This window comes from Dreissena polymorpha, chromosome 3, assembly GCF_020536995.1.
Source record: "Dreissena polymorpha isolate Duluth1 chromosome 3, UMN_Dpol_1.0, whole genome shotgun sequence".
NCBI classification, from domain to species: Eukaryota; Metazoa; Mollusca; class Bivalvia; order Myida; family Dreissenidae; genus Dreissena; species Dreissena polymorpha.
In genome coordinates this window covers 68,244,012-68,269,427 of record NC_068357.1, presented here as the reverse complement: position 1 = coordinate 68,269,427, position 25,416 = coordinate 68,244,012, and the positions used below count along the sequence as shown (strand labels likewise).

Genomic DNA, 25,416 nt, shown 5'->3' with positions numbered 1-25,416 from the left:
TCAGTTTGTTCATCTGTCCGATTTGCACCCATCCTCAAACAAAGCATATGTTGCGGGGGATATCAATTCTACAAATTTGCTTGTTTGTGTCCGGAGCCATATCTTGGTAATGCTTTAGTGGATTTCATTGAAACTTGGTATGAGTATATATATGGATAAGAGGATGATGCACGCTAAATGGCATTGTACACCATTGGATAATAAAGGAGTTATGGCCCTTTGTATCTTTAAAAATGCTTTTTTGAGTGTCACTTTTGTGTTCGGAGCCATATCTTGGAAGTGCTTTGGCGGATTTCAATTAAACTTGGTATGAGTATATATATGGATAAGAGGATGATGCATGCCTAATGGCATTGTACACCATCTGTTAATAACAGAGTTATGGCCCTTTGTATCTTGGAAAAATGCTTTTTTGTGTCCGGAGCCATATCTTGGAAGTGCTTTGAGGGGATTTCATTGAAACTTGGTATGAGTATATATATGGATAAGAGGATGATGCACGCCAAATGGCATTGTACACCATTGGATAATAAAGGATCTATGTCCCTTTGTATCTTGAAAAATGCTTTTTGAGTGTCACTTTTGTGTCCGGAGCCATATCATGGAAGTGCTTTGGCGGATTTCAATGAAACTTGGTATGAGTATATATATATGGATAAGAGGATGATGCACGCCTAATGGCATTGTACACCATCTGTTAATAAAAGAGTTATGGCCCTTTGTATCTTGGAAAAATGCTTTTTTGTGTCCGGAGCCATATCTTGGAAGTGCTTTGGCGGATTTCATTGAAACTTGATATGAGTATATATATGGATAAAGAGGATGATGCATGCAAAATGGCATTGTAAACCATTGGATAATAAAGGAGTTATGGCCCTTTGTATCTTGACAAAATGTTTTTTGAGTGTCAAATAAAACACTTTTGTGTCCAGAAGCATATTTGCGGGGGATATCAATTCATTGTATTTGCTTGTTATATATTGTTTGTTTGCTATTTTAAGATGCATAACTGTGGCTGTTTAAGGAAATTGAATTTAAGAAGTGTTGAGTGTAATCTTGATAAATTTTTTATCAAAAGATCAACTGTTCAGACGCTGATCACAACTGATAAATTCATAGTAGTAATTAAATCAATCTTATATGTAATACTTTTTATATTTTAAGCAAGCTAAGTACAAAGTTTTACTTCAGTATACATGTATTTCTACCTGGATAGTAAAAAAAAATAACTAAGGAACAATTATTTGAAAGAAAAATGTTTGAAAAGAATAGTACACAGGTAATACTATAATTACTTTAAGAAGGGAGACAAATCATAAAAATCTTTTCTTTGCTCAAATTGTGAATTTCTTACTTGGTTAGCAAATACTAGCCTTAACAAATAAGGCGACATCACCTTTTATGACTGGTTGGCATCATCATCACCAAAAATGACTGGTTATGCTATAAATTCAATAAATTATTTATATTTGGTTTGGACCATATGATAACCTGTATATTGTAATTAATTAAATTTAATAATTTTGCAGGCTGCCCTACCACTAGGGACGTGTGTTGTTACCCAATCAAAAGAAATGGGTCAACACTATGCATTCACCATTGAATCTGGAGAAATAGAGGTTTGTGACTATCAGCAGAATATAAATGAAAAATTGAAAGCTGTGGTGAAAATTGGTGATATGAATGGTGCAAATCACATTTTTCCTTTAAGTTAGAAAGTAATGTACCTTATTAAGCTAAACATTTGTTGGTGAAAATACGCATTATGATTTATTTGTATCAATTAATTTGCAAAGTATGATGTTCTTAATTATGGTCAGTCAAGAAAGTTCAGCTTGGATTGTACACGTATTATGACGAATCATTTCTGCAAAACTTTTCTCTATATATCCAGGGTCCTCTAACACTGGCAGCAGAGAACGAATTCGAGAGAGACAAATGGTTGGACGTCCTGGAAAAGTCTAAACGAATGTGAGCTGTGTTTGTTAATTCATGGCTACTTTAATAAAATGTTTTGCCTTTTAAATGTCAGTTTATTATATGCAATTACAATTTTGAATATGAGCTATATTTATGGTACATTTGATCATTTCAAGTTGCATGTCCTATTTAAATGTGTTATTGTATAATATCTCGCCTCCTTCAAAAATGACCTACCAGTAATTTAATTGGCTTAGAGCGGTAACGTGCCCATTGTGAATTTTCCATAAACCTGAGTAATGTCCGTACACCCCGAGTAATCGAGTAGTCGGTTGAGATTCAATCGTTTCACAGTTAGTAACTGATGGTGTATGGGATATACTTCGCTCTCGCATGGTATGAAATTACTTAGGGTGTATATCCCATACACCATCAGTTACTAACAGTGTAACTAATAATACAGTGTAATAATCCTTCTTAAAAACATTAAATAATTAAAACACTGGTGAATGCCAAAGAGTACGTGTCTGAATGTTATGGTCTTCTTTGTCTAATATCTCTCTTTATTTCAGCACATATGCTAATCAGCAATTATCTCATGATCTCATTAGACAACTCGAGGAACATGGTCAGGTGATGGCAAAACAACGACAAGACTACTTTGGTAGGGATTGTTCACAAGTTTAGAATGACCTTTGACTGAATTAACATGAAATGGGAATAGTTCTCACTTATTATGAAATTGAGCTACATATTTAATTCCCATATACTCCTTATAACTGCCTCGGGGGAATTAAATTTGCTGAAGTATTCCTGTTCTGTATGTTTTGTAATAGTATCTAAGTTATAATCTAACACAATATGTAACTCGCTGTATATAGACATAGAAAGAAAATAAGTGTGGTTTATTTGGTAGCACATAATTTAATGTTGTGAATTTAGTACTGAAGAAATTGTTTGGTAAAATGCTTATCAGTTAGAAAAGCAATCTTCTATCAAACAAATCATGTCTGCATAATGTAGCATAGTAAAACAACATAAGTAGTACACTCGTTCAAAGTTAAAACTGCACTATTTTTATTTGAAAATTCCATAAAAATAAGCCCTATTTTATATTTCCAGACCGTCTTCAGTCTGAGGTTCAAGAACTGGCAGGGGAGAAAGAAAAAACATGGGTTGGTAAAAATGTTCAGTATGGGATAATGCAACGGATTTCAGTTTTATCTGTCTGTCCATCCGTCTGTCTGTGTGAACAATCTGGATTTATGAAACTTAGAAACAAAGTCAATTGAGGACTAAATTGGGAATAATAAGTAAAAGTCCAGAAACACTAGCCTGGTAGGGGACTTCTGTTTTGTCTTTGACTGAGCTCTTGTTAGTGTCTTTTATATTACCCAAATATTATTACGTTTTCTGATTGTAGCTTTCTGAATAATCCAGGAATCTTTTGTTGTTGTTTTTTATAGTTTTTGTAAAAAATGTAAGTGCAACTTATGTAAGTAATCGTTTTTCTTGAACTCTGTTTCACTGGAGATTTTGATACATCTAAAATTCTGGGTCATCTACAGGAGCTGGAGCGTCTCAACGAAGAACTTGAGAAAGAGAAGATGAAAATGGAGGCATTCAATGAAGAAATGAAATCAGAATATGAGAAGGTCAAAAGGTAAGTGAAAGCACTAATTAGATGAATTCAGAGTATAAAAGGGTCAAAAGGTAAGTTGAAACTCAGATTGATTAATTCAGAGTATGTAAAGGTCAAAAGGTCTGATGAAACACAGATTAAGGTATTGCTGGTATATGGAAATCATAGATGGAGTCTACATTCTTCAACTGCATGAAGTTAATATTGTATGCAGGTGTATTATCAATCCGACAAAATATATAATTGAACCATATAAATGTTGTATGGCACTATTTATATTGGACAGTGTAATTCTAGGGTTTTCAAGGTCTTATTAAGTCTGTCCTTTTGTCCTTGTCAATCACGAAAATATGTGTCTTGTTCTGAGAAAATTGGGCTTAATGCATGTGCATAAAGTGTCGTCCCAGATTAGCCTGTGCAGTCCGCTCAGGCTAATCAGGGACGACACTTACCGCTTTTATGGTATTTTTAGTTTCAAGGAAGTCCCTCCTGCCGAAAATCAAGTTTAGGCGGAAAGTGTCGTCCCTGATTAGCCTGTGCGAACTGCACAGGCTAATCTGGGATGACACTTTACGCACATGCATTAAGCCCAATTTTCTCAGAACAAGACACATATAAGAAAGCAATTAACTGCAGAGCAATCATCTCATAAATTGATGATTGATTCCTACGGCAACACTCACAAGTAGCCTTACTCAGGTGTGCCATCTATAATAACCTTCTTTGACTACTGTCATAATAATGTTATCTTTAATGTGTAACGGCTTCTTTGTTTATCCACAAATGTCAACAGATAGGGCATTAATCGAGCCTTGCTCTGAGAAAACGGGGCTTAATGCATGTGCATAAAGTGTCATCCCAGATTTGCCTGTGCAGTCTGCAATCAGGGGCAACACTTTCGGCTTTATTTAACCAGGTTTTTCGAAGGAAAAAACTGGTTATTAGATTGGCGATTGTCAGCGGGCAGGCTGGTGGGTGGGCTGGCGGGCGGGTGGAACAATCTTGTCCTGGGTCATTGTCGTTCATTGTATGATTTTAAAATAATTTTGCACATTTTTCACCATCATTGGACGGTGTGTAGCGCGAAAGAATTACGTCTACATCTCCAAGGTCACACTTACTTTGAGTTCAAAGGTGAAAAATGGTCATAAATGAGCTTGTCCGGGCCATAACTTTGTCATTCATTGTGAGATTTTAAAATCATTTGGCACATTTGTTCACCATCATTGGCTGGTGTGTTGCGCGAAAGAATTACATCAATATCTCCAAGGTCAAGGTCGCCACGACTAAAATCAGATTGATTTCGAAACAACGGGGGTTACTATGAACAATCAGTAACAATGCACATTTTGAGTTGTCTCCCTTTATCAGACTTTTTTTCAAATTGAAATCAAGATCGCCACGAGTAAAAATAGATAGAATTATACACAAGGGGGGTAACAATGCACATTTTGAATTGTCTCCCTTTGTAAGACTTTTTTCAAATTGAAAACCTGGTTTTGTAAAAATTGTGTCCCTTGTTTAAATTTTTCCTTAAAAAGAAGTCTCTTCCTAGAAAAACTCCAGTTAAGGTGGAAATTGTCGTGCCTGATTAGTCTGTGCAGACTTCACTAGCTTATCTGGGACGACACTTTACGCACATGCATTAAACTCTGTTATTCCAGAGTGCTGCACGATAGTTGTTTGCTTTGCCTCAATACAATAATGTTCCCATTGCCTGTTATCAGTGCACCAATGTTCTATGGTCTATCAGTCAGCAGGCAAGTCATTAACTGTTTTTGCTATGTCTCAATCCGCCAATGTTGCCATGGTGTGGTGTCACCATTGTTGCTGTGGTCTGTTGTCAGAGAGCTGGAGGAGATGGTGGGGATGATGAAGAGTCTGGACACAGAGAGGAACGAGCTGTACGACAACCTCAAACACCAGGAGGAGGATCTCAAGGTGGGACACTCTGGGAAAATGGGGCTTAATGCATATGCCAAAAGTGACTTAAAATAAAACACCACAATCTTCTATATTTAATTTAGACAAACAATATAGGGATAATAACATTTTCGAGGGCATGATCATCTGCGGGTGCTCAAAAAATCCGTTCCTGCCCGAGTGCTGCGCACTTATTATTGCATAAACAAATCACACATACCAAAATACATTAAAATAACATTGAAAATAATATGTCTTGTTCATTCGACATCAACCAAATAATTTGATTATTTCATAAGTTCAAGTTTGTGTTTTACATACGCCTCACTTGGTCATCAGAAATGACGAGGCTTTACCTTCGGATAGGCAGTTTTCGATTAAAAATGTGTTAAAACAGTGGATTAATGCAAATTTGAAATGCAGCCACGCAAAGAAAGAAATGAGGAATTATTTTGGAATTTACTGGTCGTGACAGATATCTATATCGTCAGAATAAGTCATTGTTTTCATAGATGTTTCTTTCTTACATGTACCGTCTATCTTATTTCGTTCCACCTTAATTTTGTAAAAAAATAATACTCATACTGCCAACATATTGTCACTGAAGTATTTCAAGCATACAGCAGGAACGTTGAAGGCACATAAACACTTACATTTACAGCATAGTCATTTGAAAGTGTTGATTAAATAACCTTAACTTCATTGACGCTGCCAATAAAATAAAGCTGTTGTCAAGAGAGTGGTATAATTTGAAAAGTGGATTGAAATATTCATTGCCTTTATCCCTGCATACATGTGGAAACTGGTGTTTATTCAGTTCCCCATTTATGCTTGAAAAGTCGTCGAAGGCTGGAGTTATGAACAACGTTCATAATAACTTCATTGAATCCACTAAGAAGTACTCAACGAAGACTAAGGGAAGTAACTATGCGTGGACCAGTTTATGGATATGAAAAACACATAACAGGGCTTGAACGGCACGTGAATCGCCTTGTTAATACATGATTTCTCCCGTTTAAGCCCTCCTTTTGCCAAGTTTCTGCACCCCACCAGAGGGCATTATAGATAGAGTTTATGCAATAATTGTTGTTAAAATGTAATTAACTTGTGAAAATTCTGGTGTGTTCACAATATTTTCAATTATGTTTTCAGTTAAAAATCATCAGGTATGAATTAGTTAAAAAATATATTTGTTTTGTCTGTCCAAATTCCATAAACATACTCTGTTTTTGTTTGTTTTAAAATAAGGCTATATTGCAACTCCATGCTGTTTGTATTATTTTTTTCGAAATTATGGATAAACAGACCCATATTGTTCATGTTAGTCAAATTTGTTTATAAAAAGCTAGTTTTGATAATAAGCCCCTTCTATCCTCCTTTTGAAATCTTTCATTCTGTTGCAACAGGTGCTGGCCACGGAGAAAGAGACTATTCTGAGCTCATTGAAGAAACAGGAGTCCGTCACCGAGCAACTGTCGAACGAGAAACAGGAAACAGAGGAGAGGATGCGTAAGAAACTTGCAGACATTGAGGAGCAGACGTCACACCTTCTGGAAGAGAAGGCTGAGGCAGAAATGAGGTCGGGTTGTCTGCTTTAACCATTTCCAGCTCCGAAGCAAATTGAAAATAGCTATGTGCAACCAGCATAAAATCAGAACGGCCTGAGAGTAACTTGTAGTCAGTTCATGCTTTATGCTGTTTGCCACTTATCAGTACCTAATAGCTTGAAATGAAGCCTTTAAAGTTTGAATCTAGTATTTCAAAATTTCTTAAATAATATTTTATTTTTTAAGGGACTACAAGTGCATGACCGCTTTATGACTTTGAATAAATTATAAGACTATTTGATGGCATATTGCCTTTGATTGAAACTATTGGGACCTGTTTGCATGCTTTTGTTTTTAAACCTGTCTTCAATCAATTTCAATTCATTATTAAGTATGCACATATTAAGGAACTAACAGAAACTCATCAGTTATAAACCAGTCAAAAGTAATAACAATTGAAATTACTGAACAACTTTATTTCTGTGAGACTCATGGAGTTGACTCCTTTTTGATTGGTTTACTACTTGTTAATTGGTTTACTACTTGTGGATGGTTTGATTACATACATGTTGATTGGTTGACTGTATGTATATTACTTGTTGACCACTTGTTGACTGGTTGTCTACTTGTTGATTTGTTTCAGTGCCCCAGATAAGCTGCGTATCTGCGTCTTTCACCCTATTAAAATGTTTAAAAACGCAACGAAATACAATATCATGCGTATTGAAAACGCATCAGATTTGACTTTTACGCAAATTCGTCACATTTGATGTGTACGATACAATAGCTTTGATCAAAAATGCTAGCTTTAATCGAAAATGCTTTGCTCATTTTAGGTATTTTCTCTTTGGAATTATTATCGTAATGCGGCAACGCTTTCATTCAGCAAGCATCTGGATGATGGCGCAGGAAAACAGTCAGTTATCCAAACGCTTTGCGGACTAGATTTCATTGTTAAATAAAGCGTCTGACCAAAGTATTTACGACGACATACATGCGTTTTAAATCTGACTTAATCCGTCGTTCATTGTGTATGTCTTTGTAAAGCGTCTGTACTTTCATCTTCTATAAGGATGCGTAATGAAAAGTCTATAACTTAAGAGGTCGAAAGACGTCCGCGATTGTTGCGCAAAAATATCAACCAATCGCAAATGTTTTCGAATCAAGAAAGAAAAAGCCAATAAGTGCCGACTAATTTGTATTATCATTTTTTTTCTGTTTAACAATTTATATTATGGACAGTTTCAAGGATTGAATGTGTTATGAAACATTCAGTTAATTAAAGTAAATGATGATAGCTTATAGTGTTATTGAATCAATACAAGTGTGCAGCTTCAACAGAAGTAAAACGGCAATGATTTTACGATATGCATTTTTATGTCTCATTTCACCCTATTTCAAGAGTGAAATCACCCTATTTTTCAAAATCAATGAGTGAAAACCCTATTTCCCAAATAATTATCTGGGGCACTGTGTTTACTACTTTATGACTACTTCTTGATTGGTTGACTACTTGCTGATTGGCTGACTACTTGTTGATTACTTGTTGATTGGTTGACTACTTGTTGATCAGTTGACTTCTTGCTGATTGCTTGACTACTTGTTGATTCATTGACTCCTTATTGAGTACTTGTTGATTTGTTGACTCCTTGATGATTGGTTGACTACTTGTTGCTTGCAGATTAGAGGAGAATGAGCGCCGTGCACAAGAGCTGGAGGAAGAGAAGCAGATGTACAATGAGCAGGCTCAGGAACTCCAGTCAACCATCAAGGTGACCTTGACCTCTGACAACAGCTGACATGCATGAACATAATATTACAATGAATATATGAGTTTTTATTAGTTACCCACCACAATTATTACCATTATGAAAATGGAGTGATGGTTCACGTGAATCACTATGTGCGTCTGTTTGACTGTATATTGACACACAGTTTTCAGAAAAAGTTCTCCAACACATGTGTACAACATGTAAACCTGTGTGCATTTTTTCTTATGATTTGAAAGTTGTGAATGTGCAGCTATCCACCCACTTGTAAAAAGCTTTTTTTTTTTTTTATTTGAATCAAGAAAAATATGTAAAGTATTGTTGTGTTTGATTAGACTTGTAAAACATATTTTTTAACAAAACAAATTGTGAATACTAGAACAACATTGTTGAATACAGGAATGTATACAGTCTGTATATTGTATCCGTGGTATGAACATTTGCTCTGGATATTTCAGGATCTGACAGTACAAAAAGAAATGACAGAAGCAGAATTAAAGGTAAAGCCACAGCTTGCATTCTTTTCTTAAACATACCTGGTTGAATGGTAAATACTTAATTAATAGCAGCTTTATTTAGTTCTTGCACTGAATACTATTTTTAGCTCACCCGAGCTGTGCTCATGGTGAGCTTTTGTGATCGCCTTTTGTCCGTCGTGCGTCATGCGGCGTCAACATTTTCCTTGTGAACACTCCAGAGGCCACATTTATTGTCTGATCTTGGTGAAACTTGGTCAGAACATTTGTCCCATTGATACCTCGACTGAGGTCGAAACTGGGTCATGCTGGGTCAAAAACTAGGTCACTAGGTCAAAAAAAGAAAAACCTTGTGAACACTGTAGAAGTCACATTTGATGCCCGATCTTCATGTAACTTTGTCAAAATGTTTGTCTAAATGATATGTTGGTTGAGTTAAAAAATGGTTCAACTCCGTTGAAAAACATGGCCGCCAGGGGGTGGGGCAGTATTCCTTATATGGCTATAGAGAAACCTTGTGAACACTCTAGAAGTCACAATTTTTGCCCAATCATCATGAAACTTGGTCAAAACATTGGTTTCATTGATATCTCAGAAGAGTTCGAAAATGGTCCAGATCAGTAAAAAACATGGCCGCCAAGGGGCGGGGCACTTTTCTCTATATGTATATTGTGAAAACATGTGAACACTCTAGAAGTGACATTTTTGGTCCAATCTTCATTAAATTTGGTCAGAACATGTGTTTTCTGGATATGACGGTTGAGTTCGAAAATGGTCCAGATCAGTGGAAAAACATGGCCGCCAGGGGGTGGGGCAGTTTTCTCTATATGTATATAGTGAAACATATGAACAGTCTAGTTGTGATAAGCCATAATGTTAAAGAAAGATAACCTGTACATACTTTCTAACAGTTAACTAATAGTTAACTCCCTTGTATAAACCTGGGACTTCTTTCATAAAATGTGGTGTACATAAAGGCAGTAGTTTGCATGCACTTTAATAAACCTATGTCATAAAATAACTGTACATGTACTAATGCACTGTAGAGCCTTATCTTTTATCTTTACTGATAAGCCAAGTTAACCTACTGTGTTTTGGTGTATTTAGCAGACTACTGTGCTATGAAACTGTTTCCATGGCAACCTTGTTATTTGGTATTTTCTAAATTAGAAAGACTCTTTTGATTGAAATATCTTTTGTAAATTCTTCTTATTTTTATGCACCCCTTCGAAGAAGAGGAGGTATATTGTCTTGCACATGTCGGTCCTAATATCCGTATGTCCATCCACCAGATGGTTTCCGGATGATAACTCAAGAACGCTTACGCCTAGGATCATGAAACTTCATAGGTACATTGATCATGACTCGCAGATGACCCCTATTGATTTTGAGGTCAGTAGGTCAAAGGTCAAGGTCACGGTGACCCGAAATAGTAAAATGGTTTCCGGATGATAACTCAAGAACGCTTAGGCCTAGGATCATGAAACTTCATAGGTACATTGATCATGACTGGCAACCAGTTAGTGTGTTAGAAATAAGCGTTCTTTAATTAGACTGGATAAATATTTCCGTATTACATAAGTGCTCACACAGTTACATAACTCGTAACCGTCCCGTGACCGGTTCACTTGCATAAGCGAACGAGACCGCACTACCACAGTCTTTTATAGTAAAACATTGTGAATACTTTTAGTCACATTTTTAGTTCAATCTGAATGACACTTGCTGATCTTCACACATGGTGACAATCTTTATGAGCATAATATTTTTTGCTCATGGTGAACTTTTGTGATCACCTTTTGTCAATTGTCTGTTTTCAGTTGTGCGTCATGAATATTTGCCTTGTTAACACTGTAGAGGCCACATTTATTGTTGGATCTTCATGAAACGTTTTCAGAAGATTTGTCCCAATAATATCTTACTAGTTCAAAAACGGTTCCAGTCTGTTGAAAAACATTTCCGCCATGGGGCCATTTGTTGTTCATTCTTCATGAAACTTGGTTAGAACATTTGTTCTATTGATATCTTGGGCTGCAAAGAACAGGTCATTTCTTTTTATCTCAGGTGAGCGACTTTGGGCCTTTCAGGCCCTGTTATTTAATGTATTCCTTATATTAACTTTTACGGATCTCATTCAGTTGTGTTGGTCCGTTTTCAGCAAGTCTTATTTCTGTGATGATTTATAGAAACAGAATTTATTGTATGGGACTGCTCATTGTTCAGTTTTCATTGGACCAATAAACTGTTGTCATAAATTGTGCTTGGGAATGAGTAATTCTAGATTATGTTACATAAGCAAAAAGTAAGCAAATCACTATAAAACAATAAAAGCACATATGAAGCACAGTAAAAATCAACATAGATTTTGAAACATGATCAAGGAATACAAACAGGCCTAATTTATTATTAAGGAGTGTAAAGTACGACGTCTCTGTATCTGCTGAACTCTTTTGTATCGGATACAATAGTTTTGAACTCAAACCTCGAATAGGAACAGTTGTGTAAAAAGAAAAGATCAAAACGGAGAAGATCGAACAAAACTGAGAACTAAAAATGTGTATTAATCAAATTATAAACCATTAGAGCAACAAGGATGAAATGAGATAACAAAATATTTTAAAGAAGATTCGTGTTCTGAGAAAACTGGGCATAATGCATGTGCGTAAAGTGTCATCCCAGATTAGCCTGTTCAGTCAGCACAGGCTAATCAGGGACGACACTTTCCGCTTTTATGAATTTTTCGTTAAAATGAAGACTCTTCTTAGCAAAAGTCCAATTAAGGCTAATCTGGGACGACACTTTACACACATACCTGGTTTTCTCAGAACGTGACTCATATCTGAAAAAAAATGCTTAAGGATGAGATAATGGCGCGGATGGATGCAGAGCGGCGTCTGCAAGAGGCAGAGAAGTCGCTACATCGACTGGGCGTACAGGTGGAGATGGAGACACCGAACATAGAGACGGGCGTCAAGGAGCAGATGGTTGTGAATGTCAATAAGCTCAAGGGTAAGCTGTGATTTGAAATAGTGAGCTGTAACCCTTTTTTGCGCAGATGCAAAGTGAAAATGATTGTATGCGACCAGCATAAAACCAGAACAGCCTGCGAGTAACTAGCATTCTGTTCAGGTTTGATGCTGTTTGCTGCTCATCAGTATCTTAGCATTGAAAAATAAGACTTTAAAACTTGAATCTAGTATGTAAGTAAGAAGTGCGTATCTGGGGCTCGTTTCATAAACAACCGTACGACAATTTTAACTTACGAGAGAATTTTGTAATCTTAATAAGTAGACGAACTAGCTCGTCATGCTCGTCAAATATATATACGGCGCTTAAGATTCCAATGTAATAAATTAAGCACTGAACATTTATAATTATATAATACGGACTTAAGCAATTATGTTTCTTCAAAAAATGCATCGTATCGTAAATGTGTACTACAATGTTTATTGAAATGGTTCCCAGATTGGTAAAAGGTTAAAGTCGCATTTCAAAAATATCATTTGGAAGAATTAAAATTGCAGAAGTTGTTTCCCTTGGTCATCTTACTGATCAGAATACAAAATTCAAACGACAATAAGGAATTGGTTGTAAATGTATATTAAGCTGAAGGGTAAGAGTTGGTGTAAGTGAAATAGTGACATGAAACCTTATTGCAACAAATTGAAACATTTAACCAATCAAGAGGCTTGAATCAGATAGTTTGGTTTTATGAGATTAGATGGAACTCACTGTTTTCATATTGCAATGAAGTACAATAAGATTTCAGTGTCATAATATTACAAGCTGTAAATACAAATTATGTGTAAATAAACATCAAACCACATATATGTAGACAACAATTTAATCTGTGAATGTAGAATATGACATCAAACTTGGAATGTATATAATTTTTTGTCAGTAATGGAAACTTATCATTTTTTGTTCTGCATGTAACTTTGAAACATTCTGTCTACAGCTGTACTTTGTATAGTAACACTTTTCAAAGCCACAACCAAGTGGGATTGTAAAGATATAAACAAGTAATTTTTGTTTATTTAATATGTTTTGAATCAGATCATTTTGTAAACATGTCTCCAGAATTCTTTGAGAACCTTGCCCAAGAAGCCAAGGTGGATCCAGATAAGCCAGTTGTGATCAAGAATGCAATCCATGCCCGCAAAACCATCATGAGGAAAAACCGGACCAGGAAGTTTGAGCGGAGAAAATCTAGCAGTAAGTATAGGATATTATTGGTTTAGAATGAGTTATCCAGAGTAATTAGTTGGGCCATTAAATATTGAAAGATCTAGAATGAAAAACAAGTACAAGGTGCTGCTCAGAAATGTGCACGGTGGAATGCTCAACCCTTCTTGATTTATTATTTTTGTTAAACAGCTAAAGGCTTTCATAGTCTGTTTCAATGAACATAGTGTTTTAAGCCATGTCTTTTCTTTTGTCATGAACAAAATATATCAAATTTAAAAAGTTTTCACATTTTGTGTGTTAACTAACCAAGAGGGGCAAGTGTAAACAAAAAATTAGCAGGGCATACTAACTTGATATTTTGCTCTAGATCTTTCGTTACATTCAAAGAGAAAACAGTATTTACATTGAAGTCTCCCATATATCTGCAAAAAAGTAGAACAAAGATTTTGTTGTTTCATATTGTGTATGGAAAGATACAAACCTTTACTGAGTACTTAATGAAAGGCTTGGTGTTAGCTTTAGACAAGAGCTTTAGTTGAGAAGAGAACTGCTTGTGGTCTGTGTTGCATTACTTAAGTTAAAATGATAAAAGAAATATACAATCAATTACTTCTGCTTAGTTGGACAACATCAACTGTGTTATGCTTTTCTGCTCCTTATTTTTATGAAACATGAACTATGTAACAGGTGAAAATGGGTTCTCGCTAGAATCATCACACTTAAATGATGTGTCATGTGACCAATCACATGACCAATCACGTGCCAGCACTGCCTCATGTGACCAGCCAGGGGCAAAGGGAGGCTACTCTTGTGTGGTCTCATGATATAAGTGTGAGTTACTGGGAATGAAAATATCATTTGGAATGTCATTGATGTGAAGTTTTGTTTATGAGTTAGTAATTTATTCTAGTAGTTGCACTTTTGTTGATTCAAACATTTTATTTCATTCTTGGTCAGTTTCATGTGTTTTAGATTGTAGTTTTGTCTGAAATGTCTGTCCAGTAGCATGTGAACATTCTTTAAGGTTTTTTTAAATAAAAGAAGTAGCTCGAGTGTGAAAGCACATTTATGGCCCTAATATCAGTGATATATATCATACAGTTGAAGCTAAAACAAAACATTCTATTAGCATTTTGATCAATATGCAATTATTAAATGCTTTATCCCTCAACATAGGCTGACATTTTTCCAATTGTAAAAAAAAGATTGCATGTGTTAATTTCAATGCAATAATTATTAGCATGTGATATCCCTTAAGGCTGTTTGATGCTTTAAGTCAATTTATTTACAATTTTACATTATGCTCAATGTAAAGAGTGATGACTAACTGAACATAACATTTTGAATGCTTTGTTTCTACTTATGCTAGTAACTTTGCTTAAAAATCTTCATGCTTGGGGTAGGAAGGTTAGTAATACATCCTTGCATTTTCTCGAAGCAAAACTTACTGGGGGTTGCATTTTAGAAATGGTAATATTGAATAACTCAGCAATTTTTTATTTATTCCAGATATACCCAAATACATCTGCAAATTAAAATACTCATGACTATATCTATTTTTATGAAAATGTTCATCAAGGTTTTTTTTTAGAATATTAACCAAGTTGCTTTTTATTCGTTTAAATCAAAATGACATCATAGCTTGGTGCTCACAGTATGGCGTGGACCAAAACTGAAACAATATGTTTAGGCCCTCGTATAGAAGTAGGTTGTGGCCTTTAAGAGTGTTAAAATAACAGTTAATATGGCTACTGTGTTGGTATTATAAGAACTGAATAGCATTTTTCAGCATTTCATCGGTGTGTCAACTGTCTTGAACATTATGCATTATTGTGCATAAATGCCATTAAAAAAATGGTAATTCAGTTCTTTAACAATTAACATGTCATCATTTGTTGCTCGCTTAATATCATAACATGCACATTTTGAGGGATGAACTTAAATCTGCAATAGTTTCATCTTTAACACTTTAGTTATTTATTTGACTCAGATGTCACTCAGATGGTTTCATTTCAGTGTCTCATGTTGGAGTGACAGCCTATTTTAAATGTCTTTGTAATTGTGCAATTTATGTGTGTTCTTTAAATAGGATTTCATCAATATTTTTCATTCACAAAATGCATACCCATTTGAAATTCTAATATGCATTAGCTTATAAAAAATATATTTAAATAAAACTTTGTTGAACAAATCCGGTGTCTTTGAAACGTAAATACTCATTTTGGACTTGTTAGAAATTATAATTTTTTAATTCATATTTCAAAGGTTGAAGGAGATTTTTTTTCTTTGCCAAACATTTCTCTAAGCGATATAGTGGTTTCACCCTCATTTCTGAATTTATTCTCATAAATTTGAGATAATCAATCCCTGTTTTAGGCTCGTTACATTCTCCAACCAAACCAAATCTACTCGACCTCATGCAGTGCAGTGTCTTGTCCATTTAAATAAGCTCTTGTAGGTAACACGTTAAACATGTTGTATACACACCCGCTCAAGGTGAAGATGTTTAGCTTAAACATTTTGTACACACACCCGCTCATGTAAAAGATGTTTTAATACATTTTCAGGGTATTCCCTGGCACAAAAATCTGTTGTTGTTTTTGTCACACTTTTGCCATCAAATGTTCATATATTTTGCTCAAGCTCTGTATGAACACTTTCCCACACAGAAGCAAAGTGAAAATGGCTACATGTCTGCAAACAGCATAAAACCAGAACGGCCTGCGAGTAACTCGCAGTCTGTTTAGGTTTTATGCTGTTTGCTGCTCAAAAGTATCTAAGGGTTGGAAATGAAGCCTTTAAAAATTTGAATCTAGTAAGAAAGGACTTAAGTTAAATTTGAATTTCAGTGGGATTACAAATGCATCAAAATAAGTATCTAAGTGGTAAAAGGTTAAAGCAGAAAATTTAAAATTACATAGTGGTCTGCACAGGCTAATCAGGGAAGACACTTTCTGCTAAAACTGGATTTTTGCTAAGAAGAGACTTTCTTTAAACATAAAATATCACACAAGCGGAAAGTGTCGTCACTGATTAGCCTGTGCGGACTGCACAGGCTAATCGGGAACAACACTTTACGCACATGCATTAAACCCCCTTTTCACAGAGCACGGCCCAATGGATATTGCAATTAAGGTGGAAAGTAAAATATTATTGTTTTTTTCATCTGTATAACTTATAAAGATCTAAATACCCCCCTTCTTAAAAAATTCAAAATAAAATTAATTCTTTTACATGAGCATCAATTTAGTGCTTAAATATTGGGGGTTGTAAATGAAGCGAGCGTATCTCTGACAAACAGAAATAACACGCAGATACAACTGTTTTACAATCAACCCTCGAAACTTGTTATTTATAATTTTACGCTTGTATAATTTTGTCACATCCCTGGACCCAAGTTTTACTAGTATAAGATATGTTTTCCCATCCTCACTGCAGACTTGTGATTGGATTATTTTGCAGGTTGTTGACACATATTCATAGTTTGCTATCAAAAGACTTGTCTTATTGTTACACCTTGAATGTAATTTTTTTTTTAAGAGAACAGATTTTATTGAATGAAAATCCAGTATTATGCCATACGTATGTGACAATGTATACATTGTATTCATAAATGGTATGGTTAATAAGATGCTATTCATCATGCAGATCATTCACATAGTGTAACTCATTCATCTTACAGAACCAACAGTGTTTGACCTTGAGAAACGTTGGGAGAGTATGTCACATCAAAGTTTTAAGCAATGACCTTGAAATGGAGATGTTGAAAGTAAAGCAAAATTTAATTTTTAAATTGCTGGAAATAGATGCATACAAATATTAAATAATTGTAACTTCATTTTTAACCTGCATTGTTAAGGCTTTACATGGCATGTTGATAAAAATAAATCTGCAGTCTGATTGGTGTATCTTCATATAAAATAGAATTGATTCTTTAGTCAAATGGGGGCCTTACATTTTGATGCCTGCAGATTTAAAATGTCTATCTGATATATAGCTTATTAATAAACTAACAAAAATTGACCAGAATTTTTATGGTTTCTGAATAAAATTGCACTAATGAGTATTCAAGCTAGGCCTTTGGGATAACCCTTTGCATGCTGGGAAATTTGTCTTCTGCTAAAATGTCGTCTGCTGAATTTCTAAAATTAGCATTTTCTTTGATTTTGTTTCAAAGAATACTATCAGAATAGCAAATAGTTTGGATCCTGATGAGACGCCACGTTCTGTGGCGTCTCATCTGGATCCAAACTGTTTGCAAAGGCCTTCAAAATTCGGTTCCCGCACTGAAAGGGTTAACAAAGTTCATTGACCACAATTTCTTCCATGATCACCTTTACAATGTGAACCATCAGTTTTATGCAAACATAACAGCTTTAGAAATGAAGTTACAAATGAATGCATGCACGACAAGCATCCCGAATCAAATTTATAAGAGAACTTTACAGCAGAGCAGGATTGTTTTTAAACGGAACTATTGGTGTTCAATTATAGATGTATCTATCGATTCCACTGGTAAGAACACACAACTAACTGCTACAATTTTGGATTTCTCTATCATGTTGTTTTTGAGTGTGCTTTCTGCTATTACAACTGCTGTAGGTTGTCTTTGTCTTTCAACTATTTAACATTGAATGGGTAACTTTGGATTATTTTACTGACATAGCCATTTCAGGGTATCATAAAAAGTTAACTTAGATCTCATTAAGTCGCGGTATAAACATGGAACATCTTCTTTCTGTTTATGTTGATCCATACATACAAGGTATAATGTTGCTCATTAATGTATGTTGGACATACGTATCTATACAGTAGAACCTGTTTCTTGAGGTCACCAGTGCTATAGATGGCTCAGAATAAAAGATTTATTTGCTTCTAAGACAATAAATTGTGTTAAAACAATATTTAAAGTAAAACTTTCAAATAAGAATATGCTCTTTTCTTTCTACATGTATACAATTTTAGTACATACATATGTTGCTTAACAGGTTTTACTGTATCCTACATGTATGTGTACTTCAAACAGCATAGTGGTATGTGTAAATTTTGGCTTTTATAAATTATTCCAGTTTGATTTTGTGAAATGGAATACAAAATCTGATGGAGCCCTTGTCAAAAAATAACCCACTTTCATACCAAAACACACTTAAACCAACATAAAACTGTGTTTTTTCTGAGTTTTTCTTAGCGGAAGTTGGTTTTTGCTAATAAAAGTGAGTTTTATGTGCGCTAAACTGTGCTTAACTGAGTTTAAAGTTGGTTATTTTAAGAAGATGTGTGTTTAAGCGAGTTTTTTTCAGTAAGAAGTCGGTTTTTTGTTTGTCAAAAGTGAGCCTTTTTATTTATGAGTTGGTTTATGTGTGTTTAAGTGTGTCTTTTTGTTTTATAAGCGAGTCTTTTACAACAGAAGTTGGTCTTTTTTTAAACAGAAGTGGGTTTAAGCGAGTTTAACTTGGTCTTTTTGTAAATAAGTTGAGAGCTGCAACGAGGCTTAAAGACTCACTTTAACACACTTTTCAACAAGTTGGTCTTTTGTTTATTAATATAACTCATCAATGAAACAATAATTCTTCAACTGGGTCTTTGTTTGATGTTTATAGCCACTATATAATACAAGTCAATTGTAAAGGGGCTTTTTTTACAGCTTGTTTGCCATTGTCCCTATTGTACATTTGTGTGCTCCCCATAATTTTTAGGGAATATTGGATGAAAATGGCTCTTTCAGAACATCACAGGTTCACAGATGGACAACAAGTATCACTGACAAAAACTAACAATGGTCAAGCTTAGTTTTATACATGAAAATGAAAGAGTTTGTGTTTCACTTTGAATTTTTTCTTTATGTTTGTTTTTATTATAAACAATATCTTATGATTGTTTTATGTCTTAATTTTTTATTTTTTTTTAAACAATCTCATATGATTGTTTATATTTGTTTAAAACAGTATTTACTTGTAAAATCTGCATATTTAAATAATTATGGTATTGGAAACATTATTTTGGAAATAATCTATTTATTTTTGTACATAAGTTATGCAAGATTTTGATATTTGCATATGATACCATCATATCCATTTTCTTAATTTGGAATAAAATAATAAAATGCCAAACATTACCTGTGTTACATAAACTGTCAACAAAATAACAAGACAATACCTTAAAACACCCTTATTTCACACCACTAACAATAAACAGATAACAATCTGTCAGGCATTCAGAGCTAAACAGGGTACTGATTATCTAGGGGTAGATAAGGCTACTGATGGGGTCCTAGAGATAAGGCTGTGTGGAATAAGATATAAGGCTTTTGATTGGCTATTGCACTGAGGAAGTTATCTTTTTGAAAACAACAACTTTTGAAAAACAAGCTGGTGTCAGCAACTGAATATTGAGCTAAATTTAATTCAGCAACATTAATATAAAGAAGTGAAAGACTTATAATGGTAGTGTAAAATGTCTTGAAATTCTGTCAGCATGAAGTATTGTGTGATGAAAACAATGTGTTTTTTACTGCAATGTGGAAATCAATAATAAGTTGGTTGGAAAGGAGGTTGAACTGCCTGTTGTTGTTTTTGGAATACTGAAGAACAGTTTTAACAGGTTTGTATTGTCATTTCTTCACCCCTTTTTTTATTTAGTTTATTGAATTAATTATGATCATTATCATATTTATGTATTGTCACTGGGAAATGTAAATGGATAAGTTATTGTATTGCAATTTAAAGGATAAACAACACATTTTGAAGCAAAAATAGATAAACTTACACATGAAAAAGTGTAAATGTTGTGTACAGTGAATAATTATGGTTGTGTTTCATGGTTATTGTCATCTAAAATTTTATTTATATCTATTTCTGGTTATTACTGAACGGATTTCTTTCCCTCTTACTTAATTAGAACTTATATATTTTAATTTTGAAGGTTAAACTCTTGCCACAAGGCAAAATTGACATCGTTGGGAAGATCCTTTGGAAAGAATGTGCATCATCGCCTGCCTGATGTATGGACTTTTAAACCTGGTTTTTACCCTGCACAAGCTGGCAAACTTGAGGGGAACAAGAGTGGGAAAACCTCGCCCTGTCCTTGACCAAGAAAGCTCGATTTGTTGAGAGGTAAACTATACAGGTTATTGCATTTACAATGCCACCAGACCACACAGCCAAATGAGACCACGCATCTTGGTACATTTTCAAACTGCATTTTCTACCAAACGCAATTTCTTTTAATAATTGATGAAAAGTGCTAAGTCACATGTGATCACGGGATTAAAATTTCAAAAATAAACAAACAAAAACAACAAGCAAATAACAAATTTATTATTATTAAAGCAACAAGATTACCATAACAGCAATATTTCATAGTTAAGTGGAACAAAAACATAACCAATCAACATGTTTGAAGAATGCCTTGCCCTTTTGAAAGTGATATGGTATTAATCCTTTGCAGATCAACTGGCATAAGAGATGCTCAAGAGGAGAAGGACACAAGCAGCATCAATGGAACAACTACATGTCGCTCCAGCGCCCGCTTTCCAGGTCTCTACCAGCTGCTTTCCAGGTCCCTCCACCCGCCAAGATCAGGTCTAGGTCCCTGCACTGGCTGCTTTCCAGGTCCCCTAGCGGTCAAGGTCTCTCCAGTAGCTGCTGTGCAGGTCCCAACACCGTATGCCGTCAAGGTCCCTCCTTAAGCTGAAATCCAGGTTCCTCATTCCACTGCGGTTCAGGTACCTCCAACAGCTGAGATCCAGGTCTCTGCAGCAGCTGCGGTCTAAATACTCCACCCGCAGTGGTCCATTGCGGTCAAACTTTTGCTTTAAAATCTTCCATAAATGTCTATTATTTTATAATGTATTGTAAAAATAATCTGTTAGTATTAATTTGCGGTGTACTATTTTTGTCATATAAACATAATTTTCGTACACATTGTGTTTTTTTCCCTTTTAACCACATTGGGCTTATAATGAACTGTTGTAATTGCTTCACAAAAACCATTTTTCTAGAACATATCAGTCCAAAATTTTTTTTTTCACACTGCAAAATCCCACAAAAGGCTCACAAAAAAACTACTTTCTTAAAAAAAACTCACTAAAACACTGTTAAAACCCACAAAAATCAACTTACCCAAACCCACAAATTGCTTTTGTTTTTTTCACAGATAAAATACTGTTAATAACTAGGTTTAAAGCGAGTTAAAAGCATGTTTTCACTGTGAAAAAAACTAACAAAGGCTTGCTTTCAGCTCACTTTTCGCTCACTTAAAAACCGTGTTTAGCCTGCTTATAGCTCACATAAAAAACACACTTTTTACCCACTTAAAACCAACTCCACAGACAGAAGTTGGTCTAAGCATGTTTAAAAAACCTCAAAAAACCAACTTGTAGAAAATCATACTCACTTTAAACCCACTTAAGATGGTTAAAAAACCCACTATGTTGGTTTAAAGCGAGTTAAACCAAGATTTAACTCAGAAAAAACCAAGTCGGTAAGCTAAAAAACCCAGTCGGTAAGCTAAAAGCGTGTCTGAAAAACCCGCTTTTAGCACAGTGCAAATACCACAGAGTTAAACACAGATGCCTGAAAAAACTCACTTTAAACCCACTTAAGACGGTTAAAAAACCACTATGTTGGCTTTAAGCGAGTTAAACCAAGATTCAACTCAGATAAAACCAAGTCGGTAAGCAAAAAGTGTGTTTAAAAGACTCGCTTTTAGCTCGGTGCCAATACCGCAGGGTTAAACCCAGTTTAAAACTGGGTTATAACCGGATTTTGCTCACTTTTTTGACAAGGGAGGGAAGGAGGGACAGACAGAAGTACGGAATTAACGAGCGTAAATCTATATGCCCCCCCACCCACCTGAAAAATGCAATTCCATTGTTTTACCTTCCATTCCAGCAATATATTTAGTCAGTACTTTAATATAATGACATATTTCCAATTATTTATCACATACAATAGAATGCTGCATGGAGTACAATTAACATTATAAGACTATAAATTATTTGCATGGGAAAAACCCTAATCCAGCTAAGGGCAATAACATCACTAATGTGAATGTATGGTATATTTTATCCATGTATGTTTAATGCATACTATTTTACTGGGGTATTGGCCTTTTTCCTTAAAGGAATGTTTCATGTTTCAGTAATATATTATTTGCGGCATCTGGTGATATTTCATGGATCCTTTATGATTTATAACTTCACATCATCATCCTGATAATTGTGACTTTGATTAGTTTAAACATATTTGTTTAGCATGGTTGCCTCAAATGCCTTAGGTTAATTGAAACAATGGAGTCCTTCCTGGGTAGAACCCTTATTGCATGTCTAAAGAGGTGATTTTGAGAATGTTTCCGTGAGGATGGAACCCAGAACCTTCTGATGGCATGGGCACCATTTCCATATTCCATGGCACCTCTCCGCTTTCATTAAATATGTGTTTGAATGCTCTTGAATTTGGTCCATTAAACAAAAAACAAGAGCTCATGTTGTATGTTTAAACCTCTACACAACAGCTTTTGCACATTTTTCATTTTCTTGTAAAAGTTTGAAAGTGTGAACAAAAAATTGTATATTAATAATAGTATTACTGCAACAACTAATTGCCATAAAAAGAAACTGCAGATTAAAACTATAGCTTTTATTGTACGAACTGCTGATATTTTATCAAATGCTTATTATAAATTGTATCATTTTAATGTTGCTGATATTTTATCAAATGCTTATTATAAATTGTATCATTTTAATGTTTACGGTATCACTTGACCGATATGGTTCTCAGTTTATTTTGATCATACAATGCTGTGTACATCTACCAATGCATAATTTGATGTCATGTTTTTATTAGTCACCGATCCAATATATGTGTGATAGTTGCGCAGGGTAAGTTGAACATTAAACCCCCTATTCAGTGGAGTATGTTTGTTGGGCACAGGTGTCTTGCTGAAGTACATTCACACGCTTGTATTTGACATCGTTTTTACTTAATTTTGTCATCTATTATAGTAAAAACTCTTTATTCTGCTGCTTCAGTGTACAACGGCTTTAAACTTTTAAATTATTGCAAGCTGCTGGAGTATGCTGGCTCAAAAAATGTTTGTTTTTTATTTTCACCTTTTTAAAGGGGAACTTTCATGATTTTGATGGATAAAGTCTGTTCACAGTCTTTATTGTTCATGTTAAATTATCCTTATAATAAATGTGAATCACAGTTCTATGTGTAAACTAGATTAAGATTTTTTTTGTAGTTCAATCGGTGAAAAATGTATACTTCACAATCTTATTCTGTTCTATGGTTTTGTTTTGTGCAGTTTTTTTTTTTTAACATAGTGCAGATGCTGCATGATGTTTTATGTATCTGGGTATGCATGGTATCAACATATGAACAGTTTTCTAAAAGGGATGTGCGCAATTACGTTTTAAATTGACTTTTGATATTCCAGGCAAAAATTACATAATAAAATGTATATTTTTGAATGTTCTTCATGTGTGATAATTTGAGTTGTTATAAAGCTATCAACAAAAATATATCATATATATTATAATAAATAGCTTTTGCCTTTTTCACCCTATTATCGTGTGCTTTCAATCACATCTTTCCTGACTTAATATGCCCCCCTTCGAAGAAGAGGGGGTATATTGTTTTGCACATGTCGGTCCTTCCGTCGGTCCGTCCACCAGATGGTTTCCGGATGATAACTCAATAACGCTTAGGCCTACGATCATGAAACTACATAGGTACATTGATTATGACTGGCAGATGACCCCTATTGATTTTCAGGTCACTAGGTCAAAGGTCAAGGTCACAGTGACTCGAAATAGTAAAATGGTTTCCGGATGATAACTCAAGAATGCTTACGCCTAGGATCATGAAACTTCATAGGTACATTGATCATGACTCGCAGATGACCCCTATTGATTTTCAGGTCACTAGGTCACAGGTCAAGGTGACAGTGACTCGAAACAGTAAAATGGTTTCCGGATGATAACTCAAGAATGCTTACGCCTAGGATCATGAAACTTCATAGGAACATTGATCATGACTGGAAGATGACCCCTATTGATTTTCAGGTCACTAGGTCAAAGGTCAATGTCACAGTGACTCGAAACAGTAAAATGGTTGCCGGATGATTACTCGAGAATGCTTACGTCTAGGATCATAAAACTTCATAGGTACATTGACCATGACTGGCAGATGACCCCTATTGATTTTCAGGTCACTAGGTCAAAGGTCAAAGTCATAGTGACTCGAAATAGTTAAATGGTTTCCGGATGATAACTCAATAATGCTCAGCCTAGGATCATGAAACTTCATAGGTACATTGATCATGACTGGCAGATGACCCCTATTGATTTTCAGGTCACTAGGTCAAAGGTCAAGGTCACAGTGACTTGAAATAGTTAAATGGTTTCCGGGTGATAACTCAAGAATGCTTATGCCTAGGATCATGATACTTCATAGGTACATTGATCATGACTGGCAGATGACCACTATGGATTTTCAGGTCACTAGGTCAAAGGTCAAGGTCACAGTGACTTGAAATAGTAAAATGGTTTCCGGATGATATCTCAATAATGCTTACGCCTAGGATCATGAAACTTCATAGGTACATTGATCATGACTGGCAGATGACCCCTATTGATTTTCAGGTCACTAGGTTAAAGGTCAAGGTCACAGTGACTCGAAATAGTAGAATGGTTTCTGGATGATAACTCAAGAATGCTTACGTCTAGGATCATGAAACTTCATAGGTACATTGATCATGACTGGCAGATGACCCCTATGGATTTTCAGGTCACTAGGTCAAAGGTCGAGGTCACTCGAAACAGTAAAATGGTTTCGGGATGATAACTCAAGAATGCTTAGGCCTAGGATCATGAAACTTCATAGGTACATTGATCATGACTGGCAGATGACTGCTATTGATTTTCAGGTCTCTAGGTCAAAGGTCAC

General features: G+C 35.0%; 1 protein-coding gene and 1 long non-coding RNA gene across 12 annotated transcripts in view; both read left to right on the top strand.

Annotated features, from left to right (window-relative positions):
• Nucleotides 1-25,416, top strand: part of LOC127874621 (pleckstrin homology domain-containing family D member 1-like) — a 121,993-nt gene that overhangs the window by 21,895 nt on the left and 74,682 nt on the right. For 6 of the 10 annotated variants that reach the window (XR_008047024.1, XR_008047025.1, XR_008047023.1 and 3 more), the window contains exons 3-14: nt 1,530-1,619; nt 1,895-1,971; nt 2,493-2,584; nt 3,043-3,095; nt 3,489-3,583; nt 5,410-5,503; nt 6,892-7,064; nt 8,714-8,804; nt 9,260-9,301; nt 12,136-12,286; nt 13,358-13,492; nt 17,960-17,980. Coding sequence is in view for 5 of the 10 variants with exons in the window: in XM_052419075.1 (XP_052275035.1) it covers nt 1,530-1,619; nt 1,895-1,971; nt 2,493-2,584; nt 3,043-3,095; nt 3,489-3,583; nt 5,410-5,503; nt 6,892-7,064; nt 8,714-8,804; nt 9,260-9,301; nt 12,136-12,286; nt 13,358-13,492; nt 17,960-17,980 (1,114 nt within the window). In the remaining 5 variants the exon portion in view is untranslated. Of the gene's footprint in view, nt 1-1,529; nt 1,620-1,894; nt 1,972-2,492; nt 2,585-3,042; nt 3,096-3,488; nt 3,584-5,409; nt 5,504-6,891; nt 7,065-8,713; nt 8,805-9,259; nt 9,302-12,135; nt 12,287-13,357; nt 13,493-17,959; nt 17,981-18,534; nt 18,572-23,310; nt 23,346-25,416 lie in introns of those variants that run through there. The other 4 variants (XM_052419077.1, XM_052419079.1, XM_052419080.1 and 1 more) reach the window with 4 other exon arrangements.
• Nucleotides 19,084-21,383, top strand: LOC127874623 (uncharacterized). Of its 2 annotated transcripts, XR_008047027.1 has the most exons (3): nt 19,084-20,065; nt 20,387-20,577; nt 20,912-21,383. It is a non-coding gene; the product is annotated as an uncharacterized LOC127874623 (long non-coding RNA). The 2 variants fall into 2 exon arrangements; XR_008047026.1 differs by having other exon boundaries at nt 19,084-20,577.